This window comes from Atheta coriaria, unplaced genomic scaffold (genome assembly GCF_025399875.1).
Source record: "Atheta coriaria isolate IRGN ID8LTWV9N9 unplaced genomic scaffold, Caltech_Dcor_3.1 hic_scaffold_3_pilon, whole genome shotgun sequence".
NCBI classification, from domain to species: Eukaryota; Metazoa; Arthropoda; class Insecta; order Coleoptera; family Staphylinidae; genus Dalotia; species Dalotia coriaria.
In genome coordinates this window covers 1712778-1728868 of record NW_027045445.1, presented here as the reverse complement: position 1 = coordinate 1728868, position 16091 = coordinate 1712778, and the positions used below count along the sequence as shown (strand labels likewise).

The 16091-nt window shown below is 36.1% G+C and overlaps 4 protein-coding genes and 1 long non-coding RNA gene across 6 annotated transcripts; 3 read left to right on the top strand and 2 right to left on the bottom strand.

The window, feature by feature from the left end:
- Positions 1-489: 489 nt before the first annotated feature.
- Positions 490-4755, top strand: LOC135789960 (protein transport protein Sec61 subunit alpha). The gene is made up of 6 exons (XM_065300042.1): positions 490-719; positions 939-1006; positions 1265-1330; positions 1644-1854; positions 1949-4040; positions 4198-4755. Exons 1-5 carry the CDS (start codon positions 713-715, stop codon positions 3025-3027), a joined length of 1431 nt encoding a protein of 476 aa, XP_065156114.1. The 5' UTR covers positions 490-712; the 3' UTR covers positions 3028-4040; positions 4198-4755.
- A 435-nt stretch (positions 4756-5190) lies between these two features.
- On the bottom strand, positions 5191-7285 carry LOC135789962 (uncharacterized). The gene is made up of 3 exons (XR_010547688.1): positions 6795-7285; positions 5573-6089; positions 5191-5520 (listed from the first exon to the last, which is right to left on the bottom strand). It is a non-coding gene; the product is annotated as an uncharacterized lncRNA (long non-coding RNA).
- A 176-nt stretch (positions 7286-7461) lies between these two features.
- Positions 7462-9014, top strand: LOC135803636 (leukocyte elastase inhibitor-like). The gene is made up of 2 exons (XM_065317301.1): positions 7462-7548; positions 7590-9014. The coding sequence occupies exons 1-2, from the start codon at positions 7462-7464 to the stop codon at positions 8838-8840; spliced, it is 1338 nt and encodes a 445-aa protein (XP_065173373.1). The 3' UTR covers positions 8841-9014.
- Positions 9015-9034: 20 nt separating this feature from the next.
- LOC135789959 (protein sneaky-like) lies at positions 9035-11207 on the top strand. The gene has a single exon (XM_065300041.1). It carries the CDS (start codon positions 9035-9037, stop codon positions 11177-11179), a length of 2145 nt encoding a protein of 714 aa, XP_065156113.1. The 3' UTR covers positions 11180-11207.
- On the bottom strand, positions 11205-15353 carry LOC135789958 (uncharacterized). 2 transcript variants are annotated; one of them, XM_065300040.1, is made up of 5 exons: positions 15025-15353; positions 14708-14969; positions 14449-14647; positions 12912-14393; positions 12660-12844 (listed from the first exon to the last, which is right to left on the bottom strand). In XM_065300040.1, the coding sequence occupies exons 1-5, from the start codon at positions 15272-15274 to the stop codon at positions 12806-12808; spliced, it is 2232 nt and encodes a 743-aa protein (XP_065156112.1). In that variant the 5' UTR covers positions 15275-15353; the 3' UTR covers positions 12660-12805. The 2 variants fall into 2 exon arrangements, with proteins under 2 accessions (XP_065156111.1, XP_065156112.1); XM_065300039.1 differs by having other exon boundaries at positions 11205-14393.
- Positions 15354-16091: the final 738 nt, after the last annotated feature.

Genomic DNA, 16091 nt, shown 5'->3' with positions numbered 1-16091 from the left:
TGCAGTTCAGTATTTTGTACACAGATGGCGGTACAATGCAGTCATCGGCTTTAAATAAAACTAGTTGATAAGAAACATGCAGATTCAATGATAAACAAATCTATCGCTTAAACTGTTTATTTAGATAAATATACTGGACATAAACCACCTTGTGTCAAAATACTCTCATTTAATAAACTTTTAGTAATGCATAATAAAATTTAAAATTGCATCAAGAAAAAATATGATTTTTTCCTAATAAACGTAAAAAAAATATGTAATCTTTATTTTAGTATTATTCTGGTCTTAGACACGTATTCTGTCTGCTTTATCTTATAGAATCTGCATCGCAGCATTTGATAATAAATAATGCTGATCGTCTGAAAGTTGTGCCTACTTGACGGTAGGTGTTCGTTGTGTTGGGTTCGTCGTGTAGTGTTGTCAGTAGAGAGCCAACATCACCGGTCACGTGACGCCGGCACATTGCCTACGTGTACGCATCGTGTCAGTCTCATACGGCCAACAACGCGAAAGTACCGTTGCTCTGCCACACTCGCTGGCACTTCATTCGGTGACACGGTGTTGAGCGCATCATCTCGGCGTGCGCGTTCCCCCCAAAAACCTCCTTCGACGTTCAGTGAGCGTGCCTGCGTGCCGTGAAACGTGGAACTTATAGTGCCCCGTGTGGACACATCGACGTCGAAACCACAGCGGCCGAACAAATCCCATCAAGATGGGTAGTAAGTATTCTCATCTAAATTATTTTCATATTTATATTTAGTCCAATATGCACAGATTGTAATACACTGAAGGGCAGAATTACTACAATTGTAGTATGTGAGAAAACTTACGTACCTTACGTTTGCTTACGTATACAATCTGGGGACAAATGTGCATGTGTCTAATAAAAATGTTGATGTTTCAAAGACAAATGTTCTTATCGTAATTATCATTTCCAGTTAAATTCTTGGAAGTTATCAAGCCGTTCTGCAGTATACTGCCAGAGATCGCCAAACCCGAACGAAAGGTAAGAAAATTTCCATGAGTTGGAGTAAGTTTTAGTTAGAACTTAGGTTTCTCATCAGCAATATGGTCGTTGCTCAGTTTTTCATTGATAAATACAATTAAATGTGGAGGCATTGAAACTTTTCATTCACAATTTGATAACAGATGGCTTGGCTGCTAGCCTGTTTCAAGTTGGATAATAACCCTCATCAACTATTAGTTATTACTCAATCCTCAGGCATTTTATTGTACAATGTTTAATGTTTTATTTCAATTTCAGATCCAATTCAGAGAGAAAGTATTATGGACGGCGATCACACTATTTATTTTCCTTGTTTGTTGTCAAGTAAGTTCACTTTGACTATACTAATGTATAAATGCTAAATTTGCGCATATCTTGAGTGACTTCAGTTGTTATTTCTCAGTTTGGGTGTTTAGTAATTAATATTTTGGTTTGTTAATGTAATCAAGTTATAACTGCACATCATAAACATTGAATGTGTGGTAATGTGTGTCATAATTCAAAGGCAACACGTTTTTGAACAGTAAAACTTGAATAATTATATTTTGATCTTATGTTTTGTCATTCTCAAGATGTGTTCAAAGTATGAGCGACATTCAATTTGTAAATGTTTGGTAAATTTCAATGTTGTGTTTAGATTCCGTTGTTCGGTATCATGAGCTCAGACTCAGCCGATCCGTTCTACTGGATTCGTGTAATTCTTGCGTCAAACAGAGGCACCCTCATGGAGTTGGGTATCTCGCCCATCGTCACATCCGGTCTGATCATGCAGCTCTTGGCTGGCGCCAAGATTATCGAAGTTGGTGACACTCCAAAGGACAGGGCTCTGTTCAATGGTGCACAAAAATGTAAGCATTACAAAATATTAACCATTTAAGCTATTAAACGATTAGTCTAATGCTTAACGACTTTTCTAATGCGATTTTATCTTTATAAATTTAGTGTTTGGCATGGTAATCACCGTCGGCCAAGCAATCGTCTACGTAATGACCGGCATGTACGGCGACCCAGCCGAAATCGGTGCCGGCGTGTGTCTTCTCATCATTATCCAGCTTTTCGTCGCCGGTTTAATTGTACTTCTGCTCGACGAACTCTTGCAAAAGGGCTATGGTCTCGGCTCTGGTATCTCGCTCTTCATTGCGACCAACATCTGCGAAACCATCATCTGGAAGGCATTCTCTCCCGCCACGGTTAACACCGGCCGCGGTACTGAATTCGAAGGCGCCGTCATCGCTCTCTTCCACTTGATCGCCACACGTCAAGACAAAGTCCGCGCTCTGCGTGAGGCCTTCTACCGCCAGAACCTTCCCAATCTGATGAACCTGCTCGCTACCATCCTTGTCTTTGCCATAGTCATATATTTCCAGGGCTTCCGTGTCGACCTACCCATCAAGAGCGCGCGTTATCGCGGTCAGTACTCCAGCTACCCAATCAAACTCTTCTACACATCAAACATCCCTATTATTCTGCAATCCGCGCTTGTTTCTAACCTTTACGTCATTTCACAAATGTTGGCGGTTAAATTTCATGGCAACTTTTTAATTAACTTGCTTGGCGTGTGGGCTGATGTTGGCGGTGGTGGCCCAGCACGTTCATATCCAATTGGAGGGTTGTGCTACTACCTCAGTCCGCCTGAAAGCGTCGGACACATCCTGGAAGACCCCGTGCATGCGTTCTTGTACATCGTCTTCATGCTGGGTTCCTGCGCGTTCTTCTCAAAGACGTGGATTGAAGTATCTGGATCCTCCGCTAAGGATGTTGCCAAGCAGCTGAAGGAACAGCAGATGGTGATGCGTGGTCATCGTGATAACTCAATGATCCACGAGTTGAACCGTTACATCCCGACGGCAGCTGCTTTCGGTGGTCTGTGTATCGGCGCGTTGTCAGTGATGGCTGACTTTATGGGCGCGATCGGTTCCGGCACGGGTATCCTGCTCGCCGTGACGATCATCTACCAGTACTTCGAGATCTTCGTCAAGGAGCAGAGCGAGATGGGCAGCATGGGTGCGCTGCTCTTCTAAGTTACGCAAATGATTTTTGTTAATTATTTATATATAAAATATAAAAAATACTGTGCCCTTGCGATGCGAGGAGAGGCAGACAAAAATATTGATTACTAAAAAAACATTTGAAATTTCACTACAGAAACAAAAATCATTGGAAAGAAGGACCGTTTGTTGAGTAAATTAGTACTATTGAGGTAATCAATATTTTTTATACTAAACGAATGAAAGGCTGACTATTTTCACTCACTTTGATGAAATAAAATAGTCTTTTTTGTACTTGATAAGACAAACTTAAAATATTAAACAAATTTACTATGACAATTGCTGCGATTGCAAACCGAGAACTGCGAAGCAATGATATTTATGAGTAACTTGGAAGGGAGAGTGTGTGTGTGTGAGTTCATCTCTTTGTAATAATTGTAATAATTTATGTAGTAACATGTCGTTCGACTTTTCGATTGTTTGCGATGAGTTTTAGTTTGTTTTCTTTCATTTCATTACATTCAGCTTGCGAGAACGAACGGGTGCAATAAAGTGAGAACTCTATATTCGTAAATATCTTGTTTCCGTTTCAACAAAAAGTTTACACTTGACCACAATATGAGGTTTGTCAAGTTTTTAATTCAATGTTGGCTGTTTACATTCGTAAATGTCGCGCAGTCAAGTTTCAACTGACCTGTCATCGCAACACAATGAAAATCCACCTGAATTTCTATTGAAAACGCAAATCTATGTGAATTTATTTACTATATGTACAAAAAACGTAAAATTTCCACCGAAAAAGAAGCATTTACACAAGAATTCGACTGAGGTACTACTATTTAGTGCAAATAAGTTACGTACACGAGCGCATCCTCCGTCGTTTGTCCCCACCTCAACGGTTGGATTTTACAGGCTGTGCTTGCGCTCGTAGTCGTGCTCTACGCTCTCGTTTTGTGCGCGATCGAAAATGGCAGCCCCGGTCTACGTCGAGGACGAAATCGGTCGGAAATGGGACAGATGCCTTACGGACGGAATCCTCAAGTTCGGTATGAAACACTTTCACCCTATAACAACTCTTTACATCAAAATCTGTGCATTTCTTAAGCTGTTCGCGTGATCGAAAGCCGATAGATATGACATAATCATATGATTAACCTTAAATGCAAAACTTCGAAATACTATAATATTGTTGTGAATTTGTAGGAGGTGGGCTCGTGATAGGAACAGTGTTTTCCTTTCTGTTCTTCAAGCGAAAGCGCTGGCCGATTTTACTCTCCGGTGGTTTCGGCGTCGGCATGGCCTACTCAAACTGCGAGCGTGATCTGAACGCCACAATGCTTGGTGCATCCAAGCTGCAGAAAAAATGCGATTAAACAACTCCTAGAATCAGCAGCATGCATATGTGAAAGTAATTAATCACACATTTAGTGAACATTGTATATAAAGGGGAAAATGCCATTAAACATCAAATTGGGTGATGTCAATCTGTCTGACTATGTGTTATTTATTAGTTTGTTGGCATTTCTTGGGTTTTTAATCTCACTAACATCAGAGAGAAACAATATACATATACTGTGGTGTTCAAATCAACTTAAATAAATTAAAACTGTTCAATATTATACTGTTACCACTAAAATATCAAAATATGTAGGTGACTAGAAGTATAGTATGAGTATTTGTTATTTTTTATTTTAATTTCATTTGTCCTATTATATTTTTATAGTTAGTGTTTGAAACAATAAAGTTGGCGCTGTTAAATCAGTTTATTTTTGTGTTGCATGTCATAGGAATTCTTTTTGATAAGTTGTATTCAGTTGGGAAAATGTTGCATGAAATGTTCATCACTTTTTCTTGTATGTTAGGTTGCCTACGTTAAAGCTTAAAATCATTAATTTTTAATTTATTTTGTCAAACCACGTTTACCTTTCGGTGTCGGGTTAAAATCATTAATAATAAGTGTTTATTTATTAAATTTAATAACATTGTGTGTTGTTTGTAGTTTAGTGTAGTAAAGTTGGTAGTAGTTTTAAAATTAGGCAACCAATATTACTCTAAAATAGTTGTCATAAAAAGACGCCTCACAAATTTCGCGCCTAACCGATCACTTGCAGTTTGAAGTTTATTCAAGTCTGTGCCAATTCCGCAATGAAGAATCTTCATCCAAAGAATAACAAAGGTAAGAACTTCTATTACATATTCTATTCGATGATAATAAGTAACAGTATCACGAATTTCATTTATTTCAAATAATTTTGTTGCAACTTACAACAGTTGAATGAACACAAAATATCAAATGACTACATAACTAAAATATCAATTATTCATATGTCAGCGTATTCTCCTTGATAGTATTCAGTGTTAAATAAATACTGATGATGATCAAACATCCAGCTACAGTTCCCGCCACCAATCCGGGGTTTTGCCGGAAAAGTATTAACAGAAATACTGTGATTGTTAACATCACAACGGCTAAAACCGGGACAATAGGTGACGGATGTTCAAAACGCTTTGCACTATCCGCGTACCCTAAAAACATAAAAGTTAAACTCAACATGTCATTAAAGTTGTATTGTTTTACCTTGTGGGTCGTTATCTGGTCGAAATTGAATATTATGCACATTCCATTGCCAATTCGAGATAACCATTTGTTGAGTACGCGGATTTTTCGCCCATTCCCATGATTCGTTAACGGATTTCAGTAGAAATGGAGTTTCTGTCATGGCTGCGCACATTTTACCCACGTTTTACCCAATATCACTTTATTTTAAGTTAATCTGCCTCTAAACATAATTTTTTGCTCCAATAATATAGTTTTATAAGTTATTGCAATGTAATTGATGTGTGGCACTGTTGAAAGTGTTGATGAAATGAATTCAGATTGCGTCCTTAAGACTGTATGAACCGATAACCGCAAATCGACGATCATTATAAATGTATAAATGTATTCCATATTTACGCATTCGAAATACTTTGTTTCTCATTCCGGGCGTTATCAATTGAGTCCACATGTAAAGATGTGAGTGTGCGAACATTGTTGATGGTCATTAGCATGCATCACATTTATGGCGACTGAAAGACGTCAGCCATTAACAAAACTACAAAAAATTATTTCATCCAAATTAACGCATATAATGTGTTTGATTTGTCATTTAAGTTATTGATTAGGCTTAATGACTGCTACGAGCAAAATTAATTTTAGTACTCGGTAGTTGTTTGTCAAGGTTGATAAAGTTATTTGTGTTATCAATGCGATTGCAAACCGGACCGGAAAGATCTGGTAAGACTTGCGTCTTATGTTGCTTTAGTGTAGTATTGGTTGCATATGTTAAACTTCTAGAAGTTAATATTTTGTTATACGAACAAAACATTGACTGTAACAATAGATAAACAACTTGGGAGGGATTCACGATGAATTGAGTGTATTTGCGGTTTTATTCGACTTTGATATTAACCGATTTGATTGGTGTCGCCTTTACATTTGTTGTTTTTTTGCTTCGACCGTCAATGTACGGGTTTTCCCATTGATAACTGACCGCTAAACATCACGCATATCAAACGTTTTCGTTTAAAAAGAACAAAATAATTAAAACATAATTAAATATAGTTTAATAATTATCTAAATCTAGAAATTACATTGATCATTCATTGAATCATTTTTGCAGATAAATTAAAATCAAAACACACATCAGCGCATAATGCAATTATTAAGAAATTGAAATCATGTTTTGGAACTCGATTAATATAATAAATAAATCGGGGCATTTACAAAATATCCTAAAAACCACATTTGATATACATACTTCGTAATACTGACTGCGTCAGTAAACTTGAATCCCATAATCATGCGCGTAAACTGTACTTCCTGGCCTCCAATTTGTAATCGAGCTCGCGAATCGGACTTTTTCTGTTTTTGCGCATCCAAGCACGGCTCAAATGTATTCACGTTCAAGTATAAGCGGTGACCATGTAAATGTAAATATGTTAGTAAGTATAAAACGAACACGCAGACGAGATCGCATTATTGTCGCGACCGCTGACCGGTTTGGTCGAGTCCGTGCCTCAATCTGTCTCAATATAAGCGAAAAGTCAAAACAAATATTCCTCACAATCAGACACTGTTTCATACAGAATCTAAATCATTGTTTAAATATAAACACGGTGAAGTTTGGTGAAAGTTTATACATTAGAGTTAAATTTCGCATATTTATGCGTGAATTTAGTTGAAAGTTTTCACAATTTTATGCATCATTTGAGGTCAAGTTCACACCAACTTATCGATATGAACGTTATCACGTAAGTAAACCATGAATAAATTCTTCGAAATTATTGTAAATTACATTTTTATCAATGTTTTATTTTAGGTAAATTCCCAGAGTAAATATCAGCAACACATTTATAAACATCAACAGACATCAATTACTACAAGTTCCAAAGTGCAAACTAGACTTAATCATGATTTTCACAACAATGAAAGCTTTTGCTGGTGTTTTTGTTCTTGCTGGGATTATTTACACCTCAAATGGCCTGGAATTATTCCCATCTAATCAAGCAGATGTTAGTGATGCCCTCAAAGCCATCTTCAGCATGGGCGTTAAACTGGACACTCTGCTCAATACAAACTCAACACAACCACAAAACTTTTAGTTTCACCACTAAGTCTTACTTTACTCTTGGGTCAACTACTAGTGGGTGCTGAAGGCAAGTTTCGTGATCATCTCTATGATCTTATATCACTTTCCGATCAAAAATCAGTTCGTGATGAAAACGTCTACATACAATTTCACCAACAACTCGGAAATCTTCGAAAACGTCTCGAAATTGATGGCAATCGTCATTACAAACTGGATTCTAATAATGCACTGTTCTACAACAGGAATATCAGACTCCAAGATAAATTCAGCCATGAATCGATGACTTTGTATCAAACAGAACTGTTTCCATTAAATTTCAAACGTTCTGAGGTTGCTATGAAGACTATCAACAAATGGGCATTGGATCATACAAATGGATTGATTAAAAGTATTGTAGCTACACCCCCTGGACCAGAAACAGCTTCTATCTTTGCGAATGCTATATATTTCTATGGAAAATGGGCTCAGCCATTCAGTAATGAGTTGAATCATCTCGGGCCATTCTTTGTATCAAAAAGTGATCAACGCCAAGTAACTTATATGGTAAACTTCTTAGAACAGGTGCCGTATGCTGAAAGTAAACGTCTTAACTGTAAAATGTTGGTAATGCCCTATGAAAATAATGAACTGGGGATGTACATTGTTTTACCAAATGTTGGACATCCTCATGAGCATGACATCAGAGCATTTGCAAGCGAAGCAAAAATCTCTGACTATCTTCAGATGTTAGGTGACTTGAAAAATCATGAAGTCAACGTGAAAATTCCGAAGTTTACGTTGACAAGCAGCATGAGTCTGTTGAAACCTCTGCAGATGTATGCCACCTATAAGAAATATATGGAAAGTCGTCAGTTTACAACCGAACCGACCAAGTCGACTGCAACTAAGAACTTTATTGATGTATTGGAAGATAAGAAGGCTCAATTTGAATTGTTCAAGCATAACTTTAACAATTTCACGTCTGGTTCGAACATCGATGAGATTATCTTGTCGGCTGCTAGCGTTAAAGGTGATTTGAGAGTTTCTGATGTTATGCAGCATATGACTTTTGCGCTTAATGAGGTGGGAACTGAAGCGGCGGCGGTTTCCGCTGGAATTGTTGATTATAGCGGTGGAGCGAAGAATTTTCTAGCGAATAAACCTTTTCTATTCTTTATTCGCCACGAAGCTACAGCAGCGACTTTGTTCTGGGGAACTATTACAAACCCATCCTAGGTTTTCTTAATTTATCAGCAGTTATTGAATAAGATTAGTTTAAGATGCAGTATTTAATTCTTTTATAATAAAGAGGCTTTGTTTTATAATTATACAAACAGTCATTTCTGTGTAATTTATATAAATCAGATTGATGAAACCATAAACGTCTAATAAACGTCTAAAAATGGTCAATTTTTGTAACATATACAAAAATGTCGCCAAAATCAAAACCAAAACGAAATATTTTCACCTCTGTGTTTGGCCATTTTCTTAAACTAGCTAAAAGCCGCGCCCATGAACACAAGAAAACCAAACGATTCTGGTGTGTGTTGTATGGTATCTTCCTGGGTTTATTCTTCTACGAATTGATATTGATTGATTTGAGTTTCACCCCTTTTACGACTTTATTCATTGGTGGTACAATAACGTTAATGCTTGCCGTGGGTATAGCAATATCATCTCAAATCCGTTGTATATCGATTCTTGCCTTGCCCACCTTTGTGGGACAATCCGGAAGAGGTGTTCTCAAGAGTCTCGTCTTTGCTTATCTACTCTCAGGTCCAATTGAGAATCTTACAGTAAATGGCAAAGAAGTAGTGAGGGTTTTCGGATGCACCACATCATTGACTTTTAATCTAACAAAAGCAAGATTTGAACTCATGTTTAAACCATTCGCTGAAGCTCTGATGCAAATGAAAGGTGATGCTAACGAAATTAAAGACACCTTGCGGTCAATTCGTGATGTAACAGCCCCTTTAACTGGAGAAATTGAAGATGAGCAAGAAATGAAAAAATTAAAAGAGGAAAATGATTACATGGATGCTTTACAAGGAAATTCAAAATCATCTAAGGAACTAGACGATAAATATAAATCAAAAGGTGAATTAGTCGAAGCGAATAAATTCGAAAAGAATTATTTGAAGAAAATAGAAGCAAGGTGTCAGGATCAATTCTCGAAAGCTGCAGCCAAGTGTAGAAAGGTTTTTGGTAAAGGTTATGATATTTGTTATGAAACTGTATCTTGGGTAGCAGCTTGGATATTGTGTTGGCCCATGAAATTGACATTCATTTGCAATATTGTTGAGTCTATCGGAGGAATGGGTAAATGTGATCCGAGTAAACATGTAGAAACAGGCTTTGGTAAAGGGTATGAATATTTAAAAGCATCTAGAGGTACTCTAAGTGATAAATTCAAACAAGTAAAAGTACAGTATAAGGTACCCAAGATTAAAACACTTGTTGATGTAAGAGATGCCACTGCAACAGCCAAAAGTGTCATTCATGATGTAAACAGCAAAAAAGTAATTCTGAAAGAAATAATGCTGATTTGCAAGCGATTACTGGCATTTGTTTTCTTAAGAATTATATTAAGTAGTCAAAAATATCATGATAAATATTTGAAGAATATTGAGTATGATAATAAGTATATTACAAAATATTTCAAAAAAATTGATGCAAGAAGACATGCTTTAGATAAACACACTTTACTACCACTGAAAAAAGTTGAGAAACAAGTATTGGTTGAACCATGGACCAAAAAACTTTTAAAAGAAGAGAAACAGATGATTATACCACAATTAGTTAAAATGTTACTTGAAATGGTTACTGCCACTACTGTTATTCTCCTAGATAGGCTTTTCTATGAAGCATTGGATCTTGTGGCTAGACATGCCAGAGTTGAGTTTTACCAAACTGGTCATCATGATATGATGTTGCAGATTAAAGGCACTGGTATGATTGCTAATCTTCTTAGATCTGTAGTTAAAGGTTTCAACATCAAAAAGAGAATCAAATCAATGAGAAGCAACGTTGCGTGTCTTCCAAAACCTAACCTGCTGAGCAAATACTACATACTAAAGATTTATGGAACCTATTGTGCCATTTTGATTTTTATTTTCTTACAAGGATATTTTGCAAGATTACGACGTCCGATCTGTGCATACTTTTATAGAAAAAGAGAAAAACGTCGTGTTTTATTTCTGTATAACCAAACTTTAAAAAGACGCATAGGTTTCTTCAGATACATGAAGAAAAAAGTCAAAAAGATGGCGAGAGAACAAAGATTAGAACACAACTTGAATGTTTGTGCTGTATTGAGAATTCGTTTTCCTACAAAATGTGGATGGTTGCGTTTCTTTAAACTAGCAAGAAGACAATGTATCGTGTGTGGAGAACCAGAACCCAGAAAGAAGAGTGGGATACCAGGAGATTTTGAAAAGTGTAAAACACCGAATTGTTACGTTGTGCATTGTTTAGAGTGTTGGAACGACATGGGAAGAGTTTGTTTTGCTTGTTTAGAGACTCAATCTGATAGTGAGAGTGACGATAGTGATGAGGGTCATCATGAATTCGACTAAAAATAAAATAAATCAGAAATTAAAGTAATATTTAATTTTTTATTATCTTTCTCGAAAATCTCCATCTGTGGTTGACACTAATGAATGTGAAGTAGTCGAAGTTAACGATTCCAACGAAGAACTAATCCTTCCCATTCTTAATGCATTAGAAGGATGAGAATACTGCAGAGATAGACTTCTAATCAACGGGTTAAGCCGGTCATTCTTTAAAACGTTCTCTTCAATTCGAGCCACTTCATCGGGAGGGTTTAGATCTGGTTTTGAAAAATATTCAGGACGTAATTCTGGTATAATCTGTGTATAGTTATCTACATCAGCGTAATAATCTACAGTTTCCGGTGGAGAATCAGCGGATCTTGATGATACTATACTAGTGCTGGTTGAGTTAGGTATACGATTTGCTTTTGAAATATCAGAGAAATGTGCCACCATTGAAGGTGTGTTATAATTTAAACCATTTTGTGGATATATTTTGGGTAACACTTGGTAACTACCCTCTGAGGAAGAAGATGAGTATATGCTGGATAAAGACGAACAATCTACTTTATTCTGAAGCACTGCTAGGTTCTTCATATAGGCGTGTTCCATTGAAGATGTTGCAAACCTCCTTGGAACATCAGCTACTGGTTCATAGATTTTTTCTTCAGAAGAAGGAAGATCAGCAAAGTCAACTATGCGTGTTCCGGACTCACAGGGTGAATGTTTTTCACTATGAATTAAAACTAGGTTAGGTTGACTATCTCTTGAGGTACCTGGAATAGCATCGTCGATTGGATACACAGGAACAACCTTTTCCACTTTCTTTTGCGGTTCGTCATCATCTGAATTAGTAAAATGGACTTTTGTTGCACCAATAATTTCCTCAGATATTTCATCATCACTTTCATCATTTCGGTAATTTTTCAGGAGATATTTCCATTAGGTTATGATGCATATTAAACTCTTTCTTTACTGTAAGAGGATTAATCCGTACATTTTTCTTTAGATTAATTCTGCCCAATTTGTGTTCCACAGGTTTATTATTGTTTAAATCAATTCCCGAAAAGTGGTTATAAGTTTGTTTAATATTAACCAAATCAGACAACTGTTTCAAACCCTCCCTTTCATTGGAAGCATGTTCTGCTGTAAAATTTTTGATCCATTCACGTTTCCATGATGGCCATATGGATAATGAAAGATCTTGACATTGGGAACTGTCAAAATGCTTTTGCATTTTTGATGCTTTTATAACCTCTCTTTCCTTTCCTGGGTTTATAACCATTTTTAACTTTTCTTCTACAGTCTCCCTGTCTCTGGTTGTACTAGTTTGTGCGTCTGGTTTATCATCAAAGGTAATAATCTTTTTTGATTTGCGAAGTAGTGGCATTGTTGATTCTTTTGCAGTATCCATCGCAAAAGGATTCAACTGGTACTTCCCCAACTGCATCCAATTCAAAGGTCTCGAGTAGATTTCTTTGTATAACTCGGTTAAATAATTAGTTCCTTTAATTAATTTTTCCAAAAGGCCATCATTGTCTGTATTTTTTGCATAGGGTCCGGTATAGTTCCTCTGTCCGTTTGAATAGCATCGTCGTACCGAGATGGTGGACTTCTTCTCGGTAACCGCACACTTTCGTAGGCGATGTGTTAACCATGAGAGGGGCCCGCTGTCGCCGGCGCGTCCGACTGTTGGAAAAACGTCAACATAATCATCAATGAGGCAAAAATAAACTGGTTTTACTAGATGATTTACTTGATAATCTAGAGGTGTCTTAGGCGCATCATTTTCGGACGTAGAAACCTCGTCAACCACGTGTTGCAGAAGTTTCTCCAACACAAACTTGACATCTTCAATGGTGTCATTCGTAGAATCTCCTTGTTCATTGGCTTTGACGTAATCCTGGAATGCGGCGCTGTGTTCTAATAACTCCCGTACGATTATATCAATATCATCTCTGAGTCTCTCTTGGGTAATTTTGGACGGTTTAGCAGATTCAGATGAAGAGGAATAACGTTTCTCGAAGATATCTGTATTGTGGGAAATCATTTCATCTTCTTTAAGGTCTTTGATTTGTTCTGGGGTGAGATACCGGTCGATCATTGTTTTGATTTTTTTGTTATCAACGAAAACATTTGCATGCGCCAAATTTTCCAAATCAAAAACTTCATCATCAGTTACAGTTGGTACAAAGTCAACTTGCTTCTTGAATTCGTCTAGGAACATGTGTTTAAGTTCGTGAATTGGATTGTTTCTTGGACCTATTTCTACAATTGCCGTTTCTTCAGGTTTTGGTTTTTTATTGTCTGAAAAATCTTTTGTTTTCTTTTTATTATATGCAAATACATCTTCATACTTAAAATCTACTTCCTTTTTCGGCGTTTCTGGTAATTTAGGGGGGACAGGAAAAAGCTCTTTGTTTTCTAAACTTTTAAACGGATCAATTGTTATTTTATCATTATTAATTTTTGCTGCATTGTCAATTGGTGTTTGTCCCTGGTTCAAATAAGTTAATAGTTTGTTTTTGGCAGTTTCTAACAACTGCAGAGTTTTGTCAATGTCAGCTTTAACATCTTCTTTTAACATTTTCTGTGTCAATTTTAATTGTTCTTCTTCCGCGTACTTTAAAGATGCTTTAAAAGCATCAGGTGTGTTTGATGGTACTTTCATATGTAATTTTAATTCCGATCGGGATGTATAATTGGATAAACTTAAGTCACTCGACTGTGCTATATCAGGAGCTATATTTTTTGATGAAGTTGATGAACACGACGCATCCTCCTGTTCAGTTTCACTAATTTTCGATAACAGACTATCAGTTTTTGGTAAAATTGATGAAGCAGTTTCCAGTAATATAATTTTCTGAACTTCTAACTCTTTGTGGAAATCCTCAATCAAATCTGTTGAAGATTTAAAACTGATTCTGCTTACAACTTGATTTAAGATCTCCTTAACTAGAGTCTTTGACGTTTCATCATATGATGGATCCATTTCTCCAGTGATTTGCTCAATCATATCTTTAGTATCTAAAGAGATTCGAGAATTGTTGTCAAAATCAAAGGATATTTCTGATGTTGCAACAATTGATGCTTTATCTTCATCATCACGTTCAACCATAGGTATAACATTTGTTACAAACTCATGACTGAGTTCTGTTTGATCAAAGATTATATTAGATTCAATACAAAGTCGAAGGTTGATTTCGTCAATCAATAAAGCGTTATCGTAATCTTCCGGCTTGAAAAAAAAGTACCTTGATTATTTTTGTTTGAAATTTAGGGAATTAACATACCAAAACATTATTGACGGGTTTAATAATAGTTTCCACTCTTTGTTCTGATCTAGTAGCATCTCCATTGAGGAGATATAACGGCATCTGGGAAACTTGAAGGATATTTGTTCCAGAAGGGACTTTAACTGTTCCAGAATAAATAGTTTCTTTTTGGTCGCTTTGTATCAAGTGCAATCCTTTTGTAAAATTGTTTTCAGATCTGTGAAATTATAAAATGATACATAACCTTACTTTGAATCTTTTGGAGAAAATTTATTACTGATTTGTATTGTGGTCTTTTGGCGAAACTTTCAGCTCCACATCAACCTTGATATCCTTCCCTTTAACACCTCCAGGAAGAGTAATAGCCATTCCCAAGTCATTAGATGATTCTTCCTTGTTTGACACTGGCGAAGCATTTTGAAACGATTTCAAAATGGAGTCAGTATCAAGATCAAAAGATTCGCAAAATTTCGTGTATGAAGGTATACAGTTTAAATCAACCAATTCTGAAGCTTTCAATTCTTCAAAACTATTTCTCTCTAATTTTAATCAAATACTAATAAGTACAAACGCAATAAAATATTAAAGTATTACTTATGTTTGATTTGGACTTGAGTAACGCAAGAAACCAACTTTTCCAAATTGACAATCGACTTTGTTTTCTATTCTTCATTGTAGTCTTTCCTACTCTCATTCGATTCTTCCATTTACTTGTGTTATTTTCCTCTATAAATTTAGTTTCCTCATCTTTGTCGTCAATCACAGTTTTACGCAAGCGCAATGACCAGAACTTCCGTTTGGTATTTTCGCTGTTTGGTGCTAATGAAATGAAGTTTTCATCCATGATTCTACCTAAAATTTGGTTCGAAATGTTTGGAATCTTAATCGAATGACATTTGAAGTATTATTGAACGCGTTCAAGTTTGTTTATCACAGTTACTTGATTCCCCGTGTGCATTAACAAACCTATAATGTTTCCGATAAACGATAATATTTGAATCATAAGTTCTAAACATGTAAGTCATTAGTAAGTCACACATTGTTCTTCGTAATCACAACATTTAAAGATAACAACCGTTTTTGTTTATTTTCAAAGACAGTTCAATGTGTGAGACCTAACTTAAGTCTGTTTATCTTAACCTACTAAACGTTTACAACTGCGGTGATCAATTAGTTTATAATAAAAAAAAGTTTTTCTTCACTTTGTTTGGGTTAGTAACAGTTGTGTTGAAATTTAATGTTTTTTTATAAGTTCTTATGCGAAGCACGTGATTACACATGGCTTAAGTCAACCCAAACTGACTTAAGTCATGCGGTCATTCCATAATTGTATTCAAGCGTGTGGAGACTTAAACAGTGGATACAATATATTGGTTTCTTATGGAAAATCAAGTCTGTGTTCTGAATGACCGGATGTTGAGTTGAAAACAACGAAATACAAATTACACATTCGTTAAAACGTAAATTTAATATTTTCTGTTGGAATTACTAAGAAAGCAAACTGTAAACAGTTCTAAAACAACGTTTACAAGACTTAATACAAGTTGAGCATGCTTGTAATTAATTATAATATGCGTGAAACATAAATGAAGAAATTTCTTCTTTCACTCATTTGTTTTACGAGTTCTTATTTTTAGTGGTTGTAATATTGTGGTTTTGTT

What these genes read in the sequence shown, in the direction of transcription:
- LOC135789960 (XM_065300042.1), top strand. An exon ending in TCGCCAAACCCGAACGAAAG is followed by an intron (nt 1,007 to 1,264) that starts GTAAGAAAATTT and finishes TTTCAATTTCAG; the next exon opens with ATCCAATTCAGAGAGAAAGT. An exon ending in GTTCAATGGTGCACAAAAAT is followed by an intron (nt 1,855 to 1,948) that starts GTAAGCATTACA and finishes TTATAAATTTAG; the next exon opens with TGTTTGGCATGGTAATCACC.
- LOC135803636 (XM_065317301.1), top strand. Translation starts at nt 7,462, where the DNA reads ATGAAAGCTTTTGCTGGTGTTTTTGTTCTTGCTGGGATTATTTACACC. An exon ending in TCCCATCTAATCAAGCAGAT is followed by an intron (nt 7,549 to 7,589) that starts GTTAGTGATGCC and finishes CATGGGCGTTAA; the next exon opens with ACTGGACACTCTGCTCAATA.
- LOC135789959 (XM_065300041.1), top strand. Translation starts at nt 9,035, where the DNA reads ATGTCGCCAAAATCAAAACCAAAACGAAATATTTTCACCTCTGTGTTT.
- LOC135789958 (XM_065300039.1), bottom strand. Translation starts at nt 15,274, where the DNA reads ATGGATGAAAACTTCATTTCATTAGCACCAAACAGCGAAAATACCAAA. An exon ending in AAAGACCACAATACAAATCA is followed by an intron (nt 14,648 to 14,707) that starts GTAATAAATTTT and finishes ATAATTTCACAG; the next exon opens with ATCTGAAAACAATTTTACAA. An exon ending in AACCCGTCAATAATGTTTTG is followed by an intron (nt 14,394 to 14,448) that starts GTATGTTAATTC and finishes TTTTTTTTCAAG; the next exon opens with CCGGAAGATTACGATAACGC.